The 18,211-nt window shown below is 41.5% G+C and overlaps 1 protein-coding gene across 1 annotated transcript in view; it reads left to right on the top strand.

Moving 5' to 3' along the window:
• DKK2 (dickkopf WNT signaling pathway inhibitor 2) overlaps nucleotides 1-17,144 on the top strand; it is a 40,910-nt gene extending 23,766 nt beyond the window's left edge. The window contains exons 2-4 of the mRNA XM_009639261.1: nucleotides 15,379-15,534; nucleotides 16,213-16,362; nucleotides 16,894-17,144. Of these exons, the coding sequence (XP_009637556.1) occupies nucleotides 15,379-15,534; nucleotides 16,213-16,362; nucleotides 16,894-17,144 (557 nt within the window). The remainder of the gene's footprint in view (nucleotides 1-15,378; nucleotides 15,535-16,212; nucleotides 16,363-16,893) is intronic.
• Nucleotides 17,145-18,211: the final 1,067 nt, after the last annotated feature.

Genomic DNA, 18,211 nt, shown 5'->3' with positions numbered 1-18,211 from the left:
ACAGCGAGGACTACTTGCATTAGGAGAGATTGCAAGATCATGCCTTTTTAGCCTTTTGATTTCCTAAATAAATTAAAACCTTTGTTCTGATTTTGGCTGGGAAAGCCCTTTTGTTGGCCAGTCACAACACTTCTTTTCATTTGCATCAGTTGTTTTTTTTTTTTCTCACAGAGCAGATAACAGCAGTGCTGGATTGAACATCTAAAAGACAGCGCTCTGGCAGAGGGGGAGCCTGCACCCGAGCAACGAGTGCTGTGCAAATAGCTCTGCTGTTATTCATGTAGCTTGCTAATGAAAACAATGATCCGGGAGGGTCATGAAGAGAGTTCTGCCTAATGGATTCTCATTAAAACAACAGTTTGCTCCTTTTCTTTTGAACTTTCCAAAAGTCTTTCTTGAGTTACACTCAATAGGAACGATAAGGGTAGTACTGCACGTTCCTCAGCAAATCTGTAACACACAGGCGTTTTTCCATTCAGACGTGTGTGTGTCTATTTAGATGAAAGATGTAAGAGAGAGACTCATTTCCAAACCAGATGTACTTTGACTTGAAGACTTCAAGATCATTAACTTGAACTTTTTGGTATATGGTAAACAACTGTGGCTTAGCCATGAGTAAAAAGAAGCTGACACTGAAAAGAAATGGGGGAAGAAGGTCAGCAAAGGTTTGTATAAATAGCTGGAAGAGGTGCTGGGGAGGATCCAGGCATTTGTATTTTGCTCCTAGCACCTAGTCCCTACTGGCCATCATTCTACAAACAGCTGGGTTTACTTGGTGTGACAGATTGTTTCGCTGCTGCTAATGCTGGTATTTGTCAGTGCCTTCGATTTCCCTTCACTGAGTTTTCTAACAAGGACTTAGGTCAATGATGACAAAAGTGTGTGTGTAGACATTGTCCTCTGTTTAAAGAAAAATGGGCTAACTGCATTAGCATGTGCTTCTTCCTTTGGTTTTGCAGATCTCGTGATCAAGCATGGTAAATCCTGTTAATACAAGATGAGGAAAAATGAGAAAATATTTGAAGAGGGATGTTTTGGAGCAGAGTGATTACTTTCAGAATGTTCTAGAAAAATGTCAAAATGGCAATGTAGTTGTATTTGCATGTTCAAGTAATATTCTCAAGTATATAGAGGCCTAACTGATGAGCAGTACTTGTATGATATGGCTTACTGAGGGATTTCTCTCAGTATCTACACTGGTTTCCATGATCCCAAAGGTCTTTTACACATTCAGCCTGTAGGCTTCAGCATGATTGCACTGGTTTAATTGAGAAGAAAATCTCTTTTATTGAATACACCTGGATATGGGTACTTAAATTAGATTAAATCTTTGTAAGTACACTATGTGCTATCTAAAACTTAAGCTAAGTATTAAGTAATTCATATGCCTTATTGTTGCAGCTCAGTATAGCCTGACACCCTCAAACCAAGAATTTTGACTGATCATTTTAATTATACTGATGAAAATGTATGTTTTTCCTTTAACAACAAAGCTTACCTCTCTACAGTATATATCCTAATTGCTAACCCTTTAAGGTAGAGCACAGTCTTGCCTTTGGGCCAAGTCCAGAAGTGTCATGTTTAAATGAGGTTCTGTTGTTTAAAATGAGAGCAGTGCACCAAAGGGACCAAGTACGGGTTTTCAGGAATACCAGTGTTTTCTATGCACTATGCCTACATATGTCCAAAAAAAATATTAATTCGTAGCAGCATGACTCTAGCATGCCCTCAGAGAGAGTCCAGGCTTTGGAGTGGGCCTTATGGGGGTGTTCAGAGCAGCGGCTTCCCACAGCGGGAAGCAGGACTCTGTAGCAGCTCTTCCTTCCCCTGCAGGCTTTGGGGGTGGAGGGACTCATTCCTTCTTCCTTTCGCCTTTGCATCCACACTCAGCCTGTGGAGCATTAGCACCTGTAAAGCAGGCTGCAGGAGAAGCGGATAGCTTCTGTGCCACTTATACCAGGGAAAATGAATAGCATTTGGAGGAGGGGCTTTTCTACTCATACTCATCTGGACAGGGGTCAAAATGCAAAGTCGTAGCAGCAAAGCGCTACAGAGGTCTTGTGCTCTTTCCCCTCTTCCTTTCCTATGCATGTAGGAAGGCCGGCAAGAGATTGCCTTAGGAAATGATGGCAAAACTGATGTGTAGCCCCTCCCCGCTGTATTCTAGTGACCATTCTGCATGAGTCCCAGGAAGCTAAATTTCTGAATTAACGAGGCAGCAAGTGGCTGCAAGGGCTGTGTGTCCCAGTGCCTCAGTTTTGAGAGATCTCTTAGTAGGCAAAGTGCTGTTTGCTCCAATTCCATATGACCTTTTGAGTTGTTTTCAAGGAAAACGCACCAAATTTAGGAGATACACCAACATTTTAACAGTGATCCTTTGTTACTCAATGGGCTGATGTTCCTACTTGTGAGAAACTTCGGAAGCCGGTGGAACTATGCTTATTTGGGAACTGAGCGGTCTGTGAGAAAGGGCACGTTTTCTGCTCTTTTTCTGTGTGTTTTCACAAAACATGCAAATGCTCAGGTGAATTTAGAGACGTGGCTACACAAAGAGCTGGCTAGTGGGTTTTGCAGCTCTTTCAGCAGAGTAGGTGTGTAACCACCACTGGTATAACTGTTGGTTCAGCGCAGGTGGAGAGAAATCCTCAAGCCTGAATGCTCTTCGGAGCACAGTGCTAAAGACATGGTACAAAGGGCGCCTTGCCAGGGAAAGGTGCTGTCCCGCTTGTTTTGAGTGCAAAGTATTCGGTGCAGTCCTGCCTCCTTCAGAATTTGAAGAGCGGGAAAATGAAAAGGAATTGGTTGACTTGGGAAATACCCGTCTCACGACTGAGGAAAGCCATCTAGTGTTACTTCATTACTTTTCTGTGATGAAGTACTTTTAATTTATGTCAGTCTAGTCTGTTTTTCGGCCTCCTTGCAATGTAACTAGGAAAATAATCTGTTGCCTAAGAGGTGAATCATGCTTTGTGTAGAGTAAACTATTACAAATATGTTTATATTCTCACAAGCATAAACTTATAAATAACATCAAGCATTTGAATAATTCCACTGCTTCTAGTTGAACTACCCAAGACTTAGTTATAAATATTTTTATCTGCCTAATTAAAACTTCCTTTATTTTTTTTTTTTCTGGAGTGGCATGTGAAGTACAGGGAAAACAAATCACATGTCCTTTACATCTTCCAGCAAACACTCTAGCAAAAAGGTAAGGAAGGAAATCTTCCTTTGCTGTAACCACACAGCCATGGTCAATGACTGGTTTCAGCGTGGAGTATAAGGAGAGGAGCTTTGCACATAGCCCTGCTCTATGAATTGTTTGGCAGTTGTTAAATAGGCTGAGTAAGTTAATCTGTAAAATACGTTCTAGGCAATCAATTTCTTTATGTAAAATATACTTTCATGGGTATGACTAGAAAGTAGGATTACATTTTTTTCATACTTGGCTGGTAAATGTGGCCACCTTGATTTTGTATTTGCATCCTTGTACAGAGAAGATAATTGTTAAAGACACAGTCACTTATATTTACCACATCTGAAAGGAAGGGTACAAGTTCAGAAAAGGAAAGCGTCATACAGTTAAATGGATGAGGTTTGAAGAAAATTACTCGTGTACTGTGGACTTCTTATGTGACCTCAGCATAGCCAAACCATTTAATCTCCACTACCTTGGGACCATCTGTTTAAAAGAAGAAAGAAAAAAAAAAGTCAAACCAACCAACCAAAACCCTTAAAATCTTTTCTGCCCTTCTTTGGTCTTGCTTGCCTAGACTCTCTAGCAGCTACAGAACTGATCATGCAGAATTCTAAGAAAGCATAGCATCTAGACACTGCTCTGGGCATGGTTATAATGCAAATAATTTCAACAAGAGAAGTTCAAATATGGGTTGACTATGCGAAAAATGCTTGCTAACGAAGCATGCAGTACCCTGGAGAACCCAACTCATGCAGAATAAAAGTTGTCAAGAAGGTGGTGCAATATTACCATGGTTCCTGTTTCTTTGGCTTTCCTAACAAGTATCAGATATACGCGGAAGTTTTCATTACAGTAAAGTTGCATGAACTAAAAAGTAGTATCAGGTTGCTGCATCTGGCTTAGCTTTAGAAGTGGAAATATAATAACGGGATAAACGAAAGGGCCACCCACTATAAAGTGTGGGTGACCCATATAAGGAAAAAGAAATCTTTAATGGATATTTATTCCAAAGGCCGTTACAAAGAAACTGCTCTCAGACTGATGTAGTGCCAAGCATAGAGGATTAAACTTTTTAATGACTTTTTGTTGATCAACATCCAAGACATCTAGGAACAAAAAAGAGATTCTGTAACTCCACATAAAGAATATTATTTTCAGATAAGAGAGTGCTTGAAAACATAAGTTCAGAAGATACAGTAAAACGTAGCAGGGAAGAGGATAAATACAAGTGTCAGCTGCAGAACACCTTATTTTGAGGGTGGAGAACAGGTTTATAGTTAATTCAATGTTAAATGCCAAGATTCTAGCTTAATTGCATGCTGACAATGACTAGGATAGGAAAATGTCCATTTGGCTTGCTTTATCAAGAAATGACTGTCCCCTGTAAGTAGTGGACCTGAGTCTGGATTTTTTTTCCCCCTCTCCTTTTTCTGTCATTTGTATGCCATTAGGTGTTTTTTTCTATGAATTAGATATTTTTGGAAATTTTATTATCTTTTCTGTATAATGGTGCCTAGCACTGAAGGAAGTCTTACTTGAAAATGGAAAAGGGCCCATAAGATTGAGAAGAGGGTGTGGTCAGAGTACAGCATCTGGAATGAAAGATGGTCCCTCAGTGGCTATTGCAGACTGAAACGAAGAGCAGTCCCTACTCACTCAGGGGCTGCAGACAAAAACGCAGTCTGAAGCCACCCTGTTTTTGCCTCCTGGACTGCATGTGCTCAGCTCACTCTTCTGGGAATTGGAGCCTGGGTTTGTTTGAATTAATAGTGAAGTCATTACACTATGTAAATATGTTAGTGTTCATCTGGTTTTACTCACAACTTATTCCTGCCTTGCTGGGTTGTTCCTGTTTTCTTGTTTGTGCAGAGTTAACCAGGAGCATTTTAAAAGAAAAAGTAAAAAAAGGGTAAATAGTGTTGAAACCTTGATTGCTACGTTATTTACCACAGGCTGAAGTTGGGTAGGCAGCTCTAACTTAATCATATAATAAGAGCAGAATGATTTTTTTAATGATGCTGTTAGGGGTCCTTTGCTTTTCTGCCATCTTTGGGCTCCTTTGAGGAAAGTGTGATGATTTGCCTTAATAGCCCAGTATTATAATTTTTCCTTTTACACTTCCTGAGGAGTCAGCAATGTGAGTCTAACCACTTCACAGAGGTTGCCTGTGCCCTCAAGGGGGCTGTGGCCAAGCCCTTTCCCAGGAGAACTGCTCTTCTGCAGGTAGTGCCACTGCGTGAGCACTGCTGGCTCCTCGTACAAGCACGACTGCTCCTAGAATGAGTCAGGGATGAGGAGCCGTGCTTTCCTGTTGTAATTCTTCCTGTTGTTAGGAAGGGGAAAGCCCCAGGTTGTGTTATTGACTCATCCTGTTTCTCAGTCTCACTCATGCAGACCAAATGTAAGAACTGAAGAAATATACACACCCCCTTTTTTTTTTTTCCTTCTCTGTTAAAACTCATGAACTTCTGTGGCTACGTCTCTGAATTCTCTGTGGTGCATGAGGGTGGGAGCTGGTACAGGTGCCCCGGTGTTGTTCGTTCTGATATTAAAGCTGAGCTGACTGATTTTTGATGTCTGATTTCAATTCTCTGTAGGTGCTTTGGACTTAAGGACTTAGTCGCTCTCAGTTCCCTTTGCAATGGGTCGGTCACAGCCACCACATTGCAGAGGGGCTCATGTAGACCAGGAAAAGAGGGAAGGTGGTTTGAATATCACTTGACAGTGATGGTTTCTGATGCAGAGAGAAAGAACTGGGGATTGAAAGAGACATGTGAGCCAGGTGTTCTCACATAAATGACCATCAGGGAGGCAAACAACAATGCTGACGTTCAGTAACAACATTAGTCTGCAGTCAGCGGTCTGCTGAGACAGAGACTGCGGTTCATCCTTCTCAGACATACGGCATCTGTCTGTCTCTCCAGCTGACATGAACTCATGTTTTCAGGATGTTCCTTTTAAACATGAGGGCCAGAGAAACTGCATTTTGAAAACTAGTGTCTTTGATGCTTTATGTTCTGCAATGCAAGGCATATTCTGCGAGGAATACCTAAGACGCAGTTTCCAGGGTGAGGATTGCAGACACTGCACAAATGTTTATAACCTGGAAGCATTCTCTCTCCAGGAACTGTTACAGAGAAAGGGAGGTTTTGCACTAACAAGGTTTCCCCCTTGCTTTTTCTAGATTTTTTGAATGCTTAAAAGCAAAGCACGTTTACTTCCTTAGTAGCTATACTACAGAAGGTAAAGCTGTCATCTCATTTTTCTTGCTGCCAATACAGGCTTGTAGAGATGGTTCCCAATAAAAGCTCCACCTTGAAAGTGCAGCATGATTTGGGGATGCTCAGATCCAGGTGTTAGAACAGTAACTTACTGCCAGTTCCTAACAGCGTTATTCTACTCCCAACCACATATCTGAGTATCTACCTGTGGTTTAATGCTTGGTGCTTTGTGAGCTATAGGATCTGCTAGCTGTTTCCATCTGGATAGTATTCTTAGATTAATAAAAAACTCCATACTTCTAGAGTGAATAGATTCAGAGGGAAAACTGGTTTTGGCAACCCACTGTTCATCCATCACAGTAAACATGTTGATCAAAAAGCCAGAAGAATCTTACTCTGGAACAGATGATAAATAGCCAATTAGAGAAAAAACTAAAAAGCTAAACCATCAGAAAAGGGGTGGGGAAAAGGCAGAGATAAAAGGGCAAGAACAGCCTGCTGAAAAGGCTGGACATAGAACAAAGTGTGTGTTAACAAACCTTTATTCTTCAAGCAGTCTTTGGTGATGCATTCGAAAAATGACATAAAATGAAGACCTAGAGGCTTCCTGTCACATTGATTTAGTACTGCAATGTTGGCTTCAAAGATTACCTAACATTGTTTTGATGCTCTCTGTTGTAATGCTGCTGCTGGTAGTTCACCAGACAATATGAATCATAGACATTGACACAAAGTCCATAAAATTCGGGTCCAAACTGACTGTTCCCCAGACTTTTGAACTTTCTTTAATTACATCATCTGTAAGGTACCAGTTCTATGGAGCCCGAAGCCTCCTGCAAAACCAAGCAGCATAGGAGGCTCATGGTCTCCAAATGTTGAGAAGAAAGCACTGCTATGCAATCCCATGGTCATGATACGAGGTAGGGAGGGGAAACTTGAGCACCTGTGTATGCACAGTGTGCATAGGGCAGGAAACGGGCTATGCTTCCTTTGAAACGGCATGCTTCAGCAGAGTGACCCCAGTATGGATCTTGGGTTGATAATTTGCCTTAAAGGTGTGGTAGAACAGAAAGACACAGAGCTGTGCTGCCTTGGGCACTACTATGTATGTTCTGCATCCTGGTGATAGTTTTATGCTGTTCTCTGGTATAAGCAACACACATCTGTGCATATTTCAGGCATAGTGTGCTGCCCTTTAAGTCATTCGAAAATATAACTAATTCCAGGTTTTACCTAGATGAGGTGAATCAAGTTGAATAAACTGGTAAGGTAGACTGCTTTCAGTGCCTTAAATCTTTGAGCTTATACTTTCATAACACACGTAAAATGCACTTAATGAAGGGCAATTTAATTCGGACAATAGTATCTACCCAGGAACTTAATTGACCTGCTTACAGCCTTTCAGATTACCTTCTCTGTATGTCCTCCTGAAGCCAACGTCCGCTTTAAACAGACACCACCTCCTCCCAGTAGGACACAAAATGTAGGTAGGTCTGTAAGAAAAGGTGTTGAATTGTAAGCTGTTGAATAAGAGGTTCTGCTGTAGACCTAAAATGCTCATTGAAATCCACTGCATGTGCCAGGAGATCATATAGGGTCACAGCATGAGTGAAATTTCATACGGGAAAAGTCTTTGGAGGTTTTCTGTCTGCACTGGAAGACGCACCGCTCAGGCTGGCTAGCTCTGGGTGTCGTGGGGCAACACAGCCCCTATATTTATTTTAAGGGGTTTCGTGTTTATTTTAAGGTGTTTGACTCTCTCTCTGCCAGGTGCAGCTACACGCTGCCCCTAAGCATGGCTCCTCGCACAACTGCCTACCACTTGCGTAACAGGAAGTTCTTTTCCATGACATTTTTGTTGGGACGAGGAAAGCTTCAGTCAGGACCTAAGTGAGTCCTGCAGCCTTGTCGGTTCAGAGGGACCTCAGAGAGGTTTGTTTCTTGGTTGTTAAGATCTGAGTTTTCTTTGGCTCTAGCAAATCACGAGAGCTGGACTACTGCATGTTTTAGAAATGTTCTTCCCCTGGTGGTCTAGCTGTGGGTTGAGTATTACTTTGAAACATGAATATTTATTGTCTTAATAATGCAGGCTTCTGGGACCGTTAGCCACACAGTTTGAAGGAATGATCTTTGGAGGTTGCAGTATATGTATCCACGATGTAGCACTCCGTGAATCAGCCCTCATGTACAGCAGTTGTTGTTTTAAGTTGAAGAGTTAAAAATAAGTTATTGATAAAGAAAGTGACTGTGCTCAGTCTAGGGGCAGAAGATGGTACTTTTCCCTCTGGGTCTAGCAGAGAAGTGGGTCAGAGATGTATTATTTTAACAAGAAGGAGGCTCAGTGAGAAAAATTGAATCGTTAAACTTGTCATGGCAGCTGGACAGAGTAAATCTGTCTCATTGCAACTACTGTGAGTTTTGCTTTCAGGAATGGTCTGTGCCACAGCAGTCACCGAGAGTTGAGAGTTTCTGGTGAGATCAGTCTGAGACAGAATCCATGTCTGGAGCTGTCTGAGAGCACAGCATGATTTCCTCTGTGGGATAAATTAACCATGGCTTTCTGCTTGTGCACAGTGAGATCCCTCGCTGTCATCTATGCTTGTGTTGAGCTAAGAATAGAAAAAAGCAACATCAGCAGTGCTGTGGGAAAACTGCATTGCTCCAGATGGCTGCTGATAAACTCTTTTCTCATTTGGGATTAAAAACAAAATAGTAGTAAATGATGGTCATTTCCCATCCACATCTTAATGTACATGGTTGCTTAGCAGCTAGGAGAAAGCTAGGTTGAGGTTTGTCAGTTAGACATGGACTTGTCTGAACACACTTGTGAAGCTATCAGAAAGTAGTTTAATTGCTTTGCAGGGAAAAAAACAGCCCACAAAGAGTTGGGAGGTTGGTTGGTTTGTTTGCTAAAAAGCTTTGACTTCCCCTCTCCCCCCCTCCATTTTGCTTTACCACATTTATGTGGTTCTGAATGAAGAGCTCTTATTTCCACTGTTAAAGGTTTCTGTCCTGTGAGATCATGTTAGGTCTTCTCCTTGATTTCATAGAGAGACTCTTTATTCTGTCTCCAAAGAGACAAGTGGGACAAAGTCCACGTGTGATGTATTCCTCTAGCTCTACAGGCCACGTGTTACATTTAACTGTCCCACCAGTTGTGACCTGCTAAAAGCCAAAACAAATTTGAGATCCAAACTCAGAATCAGGCCCAACCAAGGAGCCAAACAATGACTTGCATTCTTTGTAATTAGTCTTGACAGCAGGCTATTTGGTTAAAGCATATGTTTTCATTTCCTAATTTATTGGCATGCTTTTACTTTGGATTAACTAATTCTTCAGAGAGAAAGAAAAGCAAAAGCAGACCTGGCACCCCTGTGGCTATTTCATATGTTTGCTCTATGGGGACCAAGTCCTTGCTCTGAAAGATAGTTCTGTCCTGTCCAAAGCAGGATGGGAAGGAGAGGCTCTCACCATGATTGAGCCAGTTGGTTGCTTCATCATGCCTGATGGCTGTGGAATATTAAGCAATATGTGCAGTCCTGACACCAAAGGGCAAACAAGTTCTATTGTTCATCTCTTATGTGGAGGGTGGAAACTCTGTCCTCTTGCTTATAGTTCAGGCCAGTTTTGATCACGTAGTTAGCACACCGGCTGTCGAGAGGTCAGCTTCCACCTCCTTTACAGTCACCATTTTAAAATTTAAAAAAGTATAATTAATTGAAATAGAGAAAATTACCTTTTTTCCTCAAGTAACAAGTGAGTAATAGACTTGTTGCAGTACCAACTCATTTGTGGTAAGCTGTCTCGCAGGCATGGTGTGAATATAAAAGATCATATAGGTGTGGTATAGAAGAGAAGTCTTTTGATGCAGAAAAATACATTTCTGCTGAATGTGATAGCATAACCTAGTGGCACAGGTATTTGCATAGGGTATTAATAACTAGGGATTCTGTATGTACAAGACTGTGATAGTAGCCTAAGTTTTATTTCTAACACACTGGTACCTAGGAAGCAAGATCATTCCTGGGATAATGTATGTGTCCATTTTCTTGAGACACTTGTCTCACCTTTGCTGTAGCTACTGCCTCTTTGCCAGGTGAGAGAGTGATGAAGGATTGACCTGGTAGCTCTACTGTGCTCTTACTTTCTGGCTGTACAACTGGTTGTGGCTTTTCTCCTGTTCTTCAGCTCAGTCCCTAGTACCACCATGGGATGATTGTATGAGACAGAAGCTGGCCGAGTGTCCAGTACAGTAACCACAGTGATATTGTCATTTATGTGGTACATAAGACTTTAGTTGTCTTCTTGAGTGCTGCTCAGCATCCACAGTAAAAGGATAATGAATAACCTTCATGCTGTTTCTTCTGCTGGGTAGCCACAATCTCCTGCCAGGACCAACTCTGCACTTGGATTTTATGATGTGTTTAAAAAACAAAGTTAACTGCTTCGGGAGGCACAACTACTGGTATCTGTTCCACCAAATCAGTTATTTAGGCACAGCTCCTCTCGGTGCTGAAGGTGGGTCTGAATCCAGCAGCATCCAGGACTGCTTGCGCTGGGTAAATGATGACACAGACCAGGTAAAAATGCCTTCCTCTGACATAGTTAGCTAGTACAGCATGGCGTAGTTTCACCATAAAAACAAACGAGACATCATAATACGAAAATGAGAGCCTGGTGACTAAGACACTGGCCAGGGAATATTGTCTTCAAATATTTGCTGGAGGCCATGCTGAAATTCAAACCCTTATCTCCCAAAGATCAATAAAATGTGTCTGCCATCAGTCTGCTCACACACCCTTCAGCACATTACAGCGTCTGTCTTACTCTCCTCCTGGAGTGCTCCTCCATTACGTTTTATAGTGCCAGACAGACAGGCTTGGGCTGACTGACTCCATAGCACAACAGTCCCACAACTTAGTATTGCTCCAGCTTGCGGTGAAACTCTGCGGTTCAGGATGACCATATAAAATATGCGGGATAGTAAATGACTCCAGCAAAAATATCAAGAAAACCTCATTATGCCAATAAACATTGTTAAGTTAGATCTCCTCTGCCAAAAGGGGAAGACAAGGTAGAAATAAACCTCACTCCTGCACACTCCTCAAATCAAGGGAACAGTAGATCAACTTAGTCTCGAAATTTAGATAGTCAGTCCCTTCCTCAACCTCACTGTGAAGTTAATACAAAGGGAAGAGCCTCAGTAGTCCTGGAAGGACTTCTTCAACTCTAAAACCTCCCAACTTTTCTCCTCTATCATCTGTGTCATTTTCCTTAAGTATTTCTATCCCACACTCTTGGCATTTTGAATATAAATTCAGGAAGGGAAGGAATGGAGATTCATATTTTCTCTCTCAAAAAGAAAAGTTTAACATCTACATGTTGCTATGACTTGGCTGGCAAAAGTTAGTCTTGGTGGACTGATGCAGGGGACATCCTAGGACAGCATGAGCAGCACCCATTTGAATGGCCTGAAACCTCCAACATCTTTGCTGTACATTTTTGGACACGCATTCAACAGTATCTTTCATGCAAGGATACAAAAGTAAGTGGAAGGACTGAGGCAAAAACATCTCAGCAAGCAACGCGCTTAATCAGACAACACATTCTGAAAATGTGACTCATTATCACAGGCAAATCTAGTTTATGTCATGCTACGGGTGACTTGATGGCCTGTAATCTGGGCTAAAAAAATTAAATAAGATGATTGTTTAAATGCAGCTTCAGGGAGTGCTACATATTTTATCTCTGTTTCATCTGGTTTCCCATAATATCAAAGCTGTGTTTAGTAGATAGAGATTTACGACCAGAAAATGATATGTATAGCTGAAGAATGTGAAGGGATGATGTGCCTTGTAGAATTAGTTATCATTGCTGGGGAAGTAGAGCTGGTTTACAGCTTGCTTTTTCTCTCTCCATCTGGGACTGATTTATGTCTTTGTGTTGTATATAGGAAATGTTCTCTGCAATTCTCTAAACGTAAAGACTGTGTTTCAGGCGCTGTGGTGTAAGAGATTTTTGAAAACCTTGACTCATGCATAGGCAATTGTTAGCATGTACATTTTTACACGTATGTGGTTTTTATCCTTTATATTTAAAAATATATACATATTTATACATAGATTGGCTCAGCTACTGCCAACAATGGGACAATTATGAGCACGTTTTCCCCCTGTTGGCCAAGGATATGTACCCACTCTATTATTTTGTTTTACTTTTGTGTTTTAATGCCGAATGCTGCGCAGTGATAGAAATTGCTGGGAGCAGGAGTTACTTCAATGAATGTCTAGTAACTAGGAGACAGATACAAGGCTATGTAGGCATTTTTGTTCCAAGCTCCCTGTGATTGATAGCTGGGATATCAAATGGGTGGTGGTTTTGGAAGAAAGCTCAAGGCAATTGATGGCATCAGGCATTTGCAAGACGGTTTTCCATATAGCTGGCTGGCAGCTGGTCTTTCCTTTGGGGTTTTGAATGGACTTGCTAGTTGTTGTCTGAGCTACATGTAACACAAAACTGGTTTTTGATGTGCTGCAGTCATTTGCCTTAGGTAGGTGAATGTTTTGGCTTATTTTTTCATTTCAAAAGTGTCATCTTTGTTTAGAATAGGGCTCTAGAGTGGGACTAAAGGCTGAGTTACATCACTTTCCTTGGCAATTTTTAATGTCAAAATTGTCTTTTTTTCACTTTTACCATTCTTAAAGACAGAGTTGAGAGTTGGCAATTAGATGCGTATCTTAAAATCTTTTACCTGTCACTCAGCCTAAAAGCCAAAAGTAAAACAGACGCTAGATATGGTATGTGAGAGCATTCATTAGCACCATTCAGGATCAGGGAACTCTTTTTTTAAAAGCCATTTGAGGAACCAAAAGAAAACTGCAAGTAGGCTTCTTGCTGACAAGTTGCAGGTGTATACCACATGGCCATATTGGAAAAAAGATGCGGTTGTGAAGGTCTTGATGACAGACAAGGGTCTAAAATGCCTTCATCTCCAGGTTTTAGCTAGTTCATCTGGTTTTTATTTGCATTTCCCCCAGCTAGCAGTGTTAGTGTTTTCCAAACTCAATATAACCATGCACAGGTCTATATAAAATACTTTTCTGCATTCTAAGATCCTTAGTTTAGTAAGATCTCATTTAAGTCAGGGAAGTATTACTCTTATGGTATCTATATCACAAATTGTAAGTCAGTGTTAATGATTTCTTGCTGGAAAATTGAGGGAGAGGAGTGACGAGATTGAGGGGAGAGCACTTTAGTTCTGCTTTGCTAGAATAGGTAGAATCCACCTATGCCTTAAGAGTATCAAACAGGTGACTGCTTGCTTTTGTCTCTTGTTGCTACTCTTATCTAAAATATCTGACCTTCTTTGATGTTCATCCTCTCGAACTCAAGAGGAAATGCTTATTCTTAAGGGAGAAGACTCACACATATGTCAGGTTACTCCAAACAGCTGCACGCTGGAATCGTTCTTCAGAGACACCTATTCAGAGGGCAGAAGTAATGGGGCAGCAGCACTTGGGAAACATCCAGCCAGCGCTTTTGGTACTGTAAAGTAAATTTTCACAAAGAAAACAACTACTGAAATCACATGGGAAATGGCATGGTTCCCCCTCCCACTAATGGCACTAGAGAAACTTGCTTGGTTTTATTAGCAGACCTCTTGTTTCTTCTGCGATTCTCAACAGAATGGCACAAAGACAGAGAAACAAGAAGTTCTCCAGCTAAAAGAAGAATTTGCAGAGCAAATTCTCAACAGCCTCCAGGGTTTTCTTTTCTGAGAACCATATAACCAAGCCTTGATTTAAAATATTATTAGAAAAGTAATCAGCCTACATTGAAAATTAGTCAGTTGAGCTTTTTGTTTGTGGTGAATAATTAATTGCAAGAGTCATCTTGAAAACAGTAAAAGCAATACTTTGATTTATTTAAAATGCTGTGGAAAATTAGTCAAGGAAGTGTAAATATAATTTTCCAGAAAGTGCACAAGATTTATTCACATCTTTTTAAACAAATTCCTCAAGTATAATTTTGAGGAATGAAAAAAAAAATCTATGATTAATTTAATAGGCAGTAAAATTAGATGCAGACAGAGAGCAGAATTGTAGCTGTGTGGGAGTCAGCAGAAAGGATCCTGGAATGTGGCAGTGTGTGGTGTTATGTCTCCTTAAAGCATCATGTCCTTTCCTCTTGTAGGAATAAAGTTTTCTTTCTCTCTATGGGAGAATATAGTGCTTTCACACCCCCTTTTTTTTTAAAGTCAGTATTCCTGTAAGATAATGCTTGTTTTGATGAATATAGAATTGTATGCGTGTGTCTCTGCTTGCAGGGAATTGTATGTGCAAGGCAGTTTGTGCTCTATAATACATTCTATGCTGCATACCACAGGGTGTTGTTTAGCAGGTGGCAACTTTAAGGTGTATGCTAAGCCCATGAGTGAAGTAAAGGTTATCAAAGTGAAATGCTGGCCAGCGATGTTTGTTCCCTTCCAAGGAGTTCAAGTGGTGTGGGCCAGTGGGGAGTGGTGCAATTGCAAAGGAGCTTTGTACAATTATCTACAATGTGGTGTAGATGTTCACTGTAGGAGCAGTGAACTTTTTATCCAGCAGTGAGTTTGACAACTATCAAAGGAAAATGCCTCCTTGGCGTTTAAATTAAAATGTTACCTATGCCAGGCTGTGTTTCAGGATTTTTTATCGACTGAGGGGAGTTTGATGGCTCTGTTTATTCTTCACTGTGGAGTTTTAAGCTCTTGTCTACGAATTGGAAGCCTGAACCCACAAAAATATGAGTTCTCTTGTGCTGACATATGTTTGAGGCAAGAAAAGATGAAAGCGTTGGGTAGCTGGTTGTATCTCCCTGATTCTTTAAGCAGGCGTGAGCTTCCAGATCGCTGTGTGGCTGCAGTGAAGCATCCTTACCTGCTTCTCCTGGCCTTCTTCACTGTAAACCTTTCTTTTACTCACCAGGCCTATCCTTGTACCAATGATAAGGAATGCGAAGTTGGGCGATACTGCCACAGTCCTCATCAAGCAACGTCTGCATGCATGATGTGCCGGAGGAAGAAGAAGCGTTGCCACAGAGACGGCATGTGCTGCCCTGGGAACCGCTGCAACAATGGTACGTCACTCATTTCTTGGTTTTTTCCTCCATAAATCAACACTTTGACAGCATCTATTTCTCTCAGTGTTCCTAGCAACAGTAATTTTTTTCTGGGTGGCTGTGCTGCTTTTTCTAAACCAAGAAAATTTCATTTTCTACTTCATTCCCCTCCATTTTCTTGAAGAGTATTTCTATGTATGTTTAAGGCTTGTGTACTACCAGATTTTTTTTCCCATTTTGGGGTGGGGAAAGCCCAAAAATGATGCTACAGCTGACTGAAATCACAGCGCTACATTCAATGCGATTTGGTTCACAGGAAGATTGCACAGAATCCATACTTTTAAGGAAGCAAAAGAGACTTGACTTAATGTATCCTTGATCAGCTCTCCTCGAGCAGGGTTATAACCGTAGTGTTTGCATTCCCATACTCTCCTCTGGAGCCTGGAGAGAGATGTCTATGAGGCAGTCTCCAGGTGCTCAGACCATAAGGCCAGAGTGACAGCGAGACCGTCTGACAGTGAAGCAGAGCTGTGGTGATGTTAGGTGCAGGGGATCAGGGACAGAGGTGGGATTAGAGCTGAGCATCACTGAGGCCAAGCCCCAGGACTTTCATGGTCCTGATCCTGATCTGTGTGTGTGTGTCTCGGCTGCTTTTCCTCTTGTTCAAATCTTTGACTGACTGTTTTTTCTTCACAGGTATTTGCATACCAGTAACAGAAAGCATCCTTACACCTCACATCCCTGCTCTAGAAGGGCCACGCAACAAGAAGAACGGTCATTACGCCAGCAAGGATTTGGGATGGCAAAACCTAGGGAGGCCACGCTCCAAGCTGTCACACATAAAAGGTAAAGATCCCATTTGCACTCCACTGCTTTGTTCCTTCCTGCTATGAATCATGTTATTGCTGTTAAGACACAGCAATGCGAACCAGAAATAAGCAGTAATTCCACAGGGAGTGAATGTCTATCATGAGAATTCACAGCGTGACTCAAAAAGTGATCTAACATCAACCAACAGTTCCTGTGATTGAAATTACATCTGCCTTCTTCTCTGTATCAGAGGTGGGATGACAGTCCATTTTTCAGCTGTGCAAAATTGCACACATCCTCCTCTTGTAACAGTCGTGTAATTAAGCGCTTGTAATTCTGCTTACAATCCTGTAGCTGAATTTCTCCTTACTAAGTCTTATGGCAGGTCTCATTAATTACCCCCTTGAACTTCCCTAATTCATATCTTCCCTTGTGTTTACATCCCTCAAATCACCACAGATGGAAATATCATCTCTCCTTTTTCTGAGCTTCATTTGCATCAGTCTGCACTGAATCTGTACTTTTGCATTTTCACATGAGGTAAAAAAGTTTGGTTGCTCTTTTTAGGACATGAAGGTGATCCCTGCCTGCGGTCATCAGACTGTATTGAGGGACACTGCTGTGCTCGCCATTTCTGGACCAAAATTTGCAAGCCTGTGTTGCATCAGGGGGAGGTGTGCACCAAGCAGCGCAAGAAAGGGTCCCATGGACTGGAGATTTTCCAACGATGTGACTGTGCTAAGGGGCTGTCTTGCAAAGTATGGAAAGATGCAACATCCTCTTCTAAATCAAGACTTCACGTGTGCCAGAAAATCTGAATGAGGATTGGGAAGACAGTATTAAGTGACTGTGGCTTTATGTATTTAATGCATTATGGCATGGTGGGAAATGAGGACTGCAAATGAAAGTGGAATGGCTAAAGTAAAAGTTAGGGTAGGAGTAGAAGTCACACCAAAGGCGTTTCTTTTTGAGCTGGTGGTAAACACAAGCGCAGCCGGAGTTCTCCTACTGTGCAGCTCTTCTGTAAATAACCGGCAGTTTGTGGGAAATGCTAGTAGGCAAACAAGTGCAGTGGAAATTTATGTCACTTACCTTGCTGTGTTGTCCTGTGATGTTTCAGGGGTTCAGTGTTAGGGCTACAGAGGGTTTCTAGCATGGTAACGACTGCTAAATAAATTGTATACCTTGTACTCCTATAGGAAGCAGTGCATGCCAGGAAGACTTGTCTGTCAACACATTATTGGTCCCATTGCAGGTGTGAGAAATGGAAATAAAGTTACTGTGAATGTCCACGTGCCCTTGTCATTCAGGGCTGACAGGTCAGCAAAGAAAGCACTCCTGCAGGACAAGAGTGCTATGTTTTGCAGGCCCTCATGAAAGAGGTGAAAACTCGCCATCTCACAATTTCAAGAGAGCAGCAGTTTCTCTAAGAGGAGGCCTTTAAACAGGGTTTTGTTTCCTATACATAGGTAAAATTGAAATGCTTTATGTAGTTCAGTGTCATAGTATGGCTCTTAATTGCTTGTATTTGCCTCAGTTTACTGTTAGCATACATCGGGTTGAACAGATGAAGCAAATATGCGCATGCTGAATCCAGAATTATATACAGGCAGCTGCTCATTAGTCCTAAATATACTTTCTTTGCCTAAGCATACTTATGTTATAGACATTTCCAAAAGAAATAAATAGCAGTGTTGAAGTGCCTAACACGCAGAGCTACCAAGCTACGTCACTGTTGCTGTTTGACCAGATGATGTAGACGTTTGTTGAGGCATTTAGCGCATACTGCTACAAACTCAAATTTTTAAATTCTGTTAGTAGCAATGGGCTACTGATGGCACTCTGCAGAAGTACAACGGATTTCTTTCTCAGAGGCAGCAAAGAA

The sequence above is a fragment of the Egretta garzetta genome, unplaced genomic scaffold (genome assembly GCF_000687185.1).
Source record: "Egretta garzetta isolate BGI_Z169 unplaced genomic scaffold, ASM68718v1 scaffold620, whole genome shotgun sequence".
Lineage (NCBI taxonomy): Eukaryota > Metazoa > Chordata > Aves > Pelecaniformes > Ardeidae > Egretta > Egretta garzetta.
This window is presented reverse-complemented; position numbering and strand designations above follow the sequence as displayed.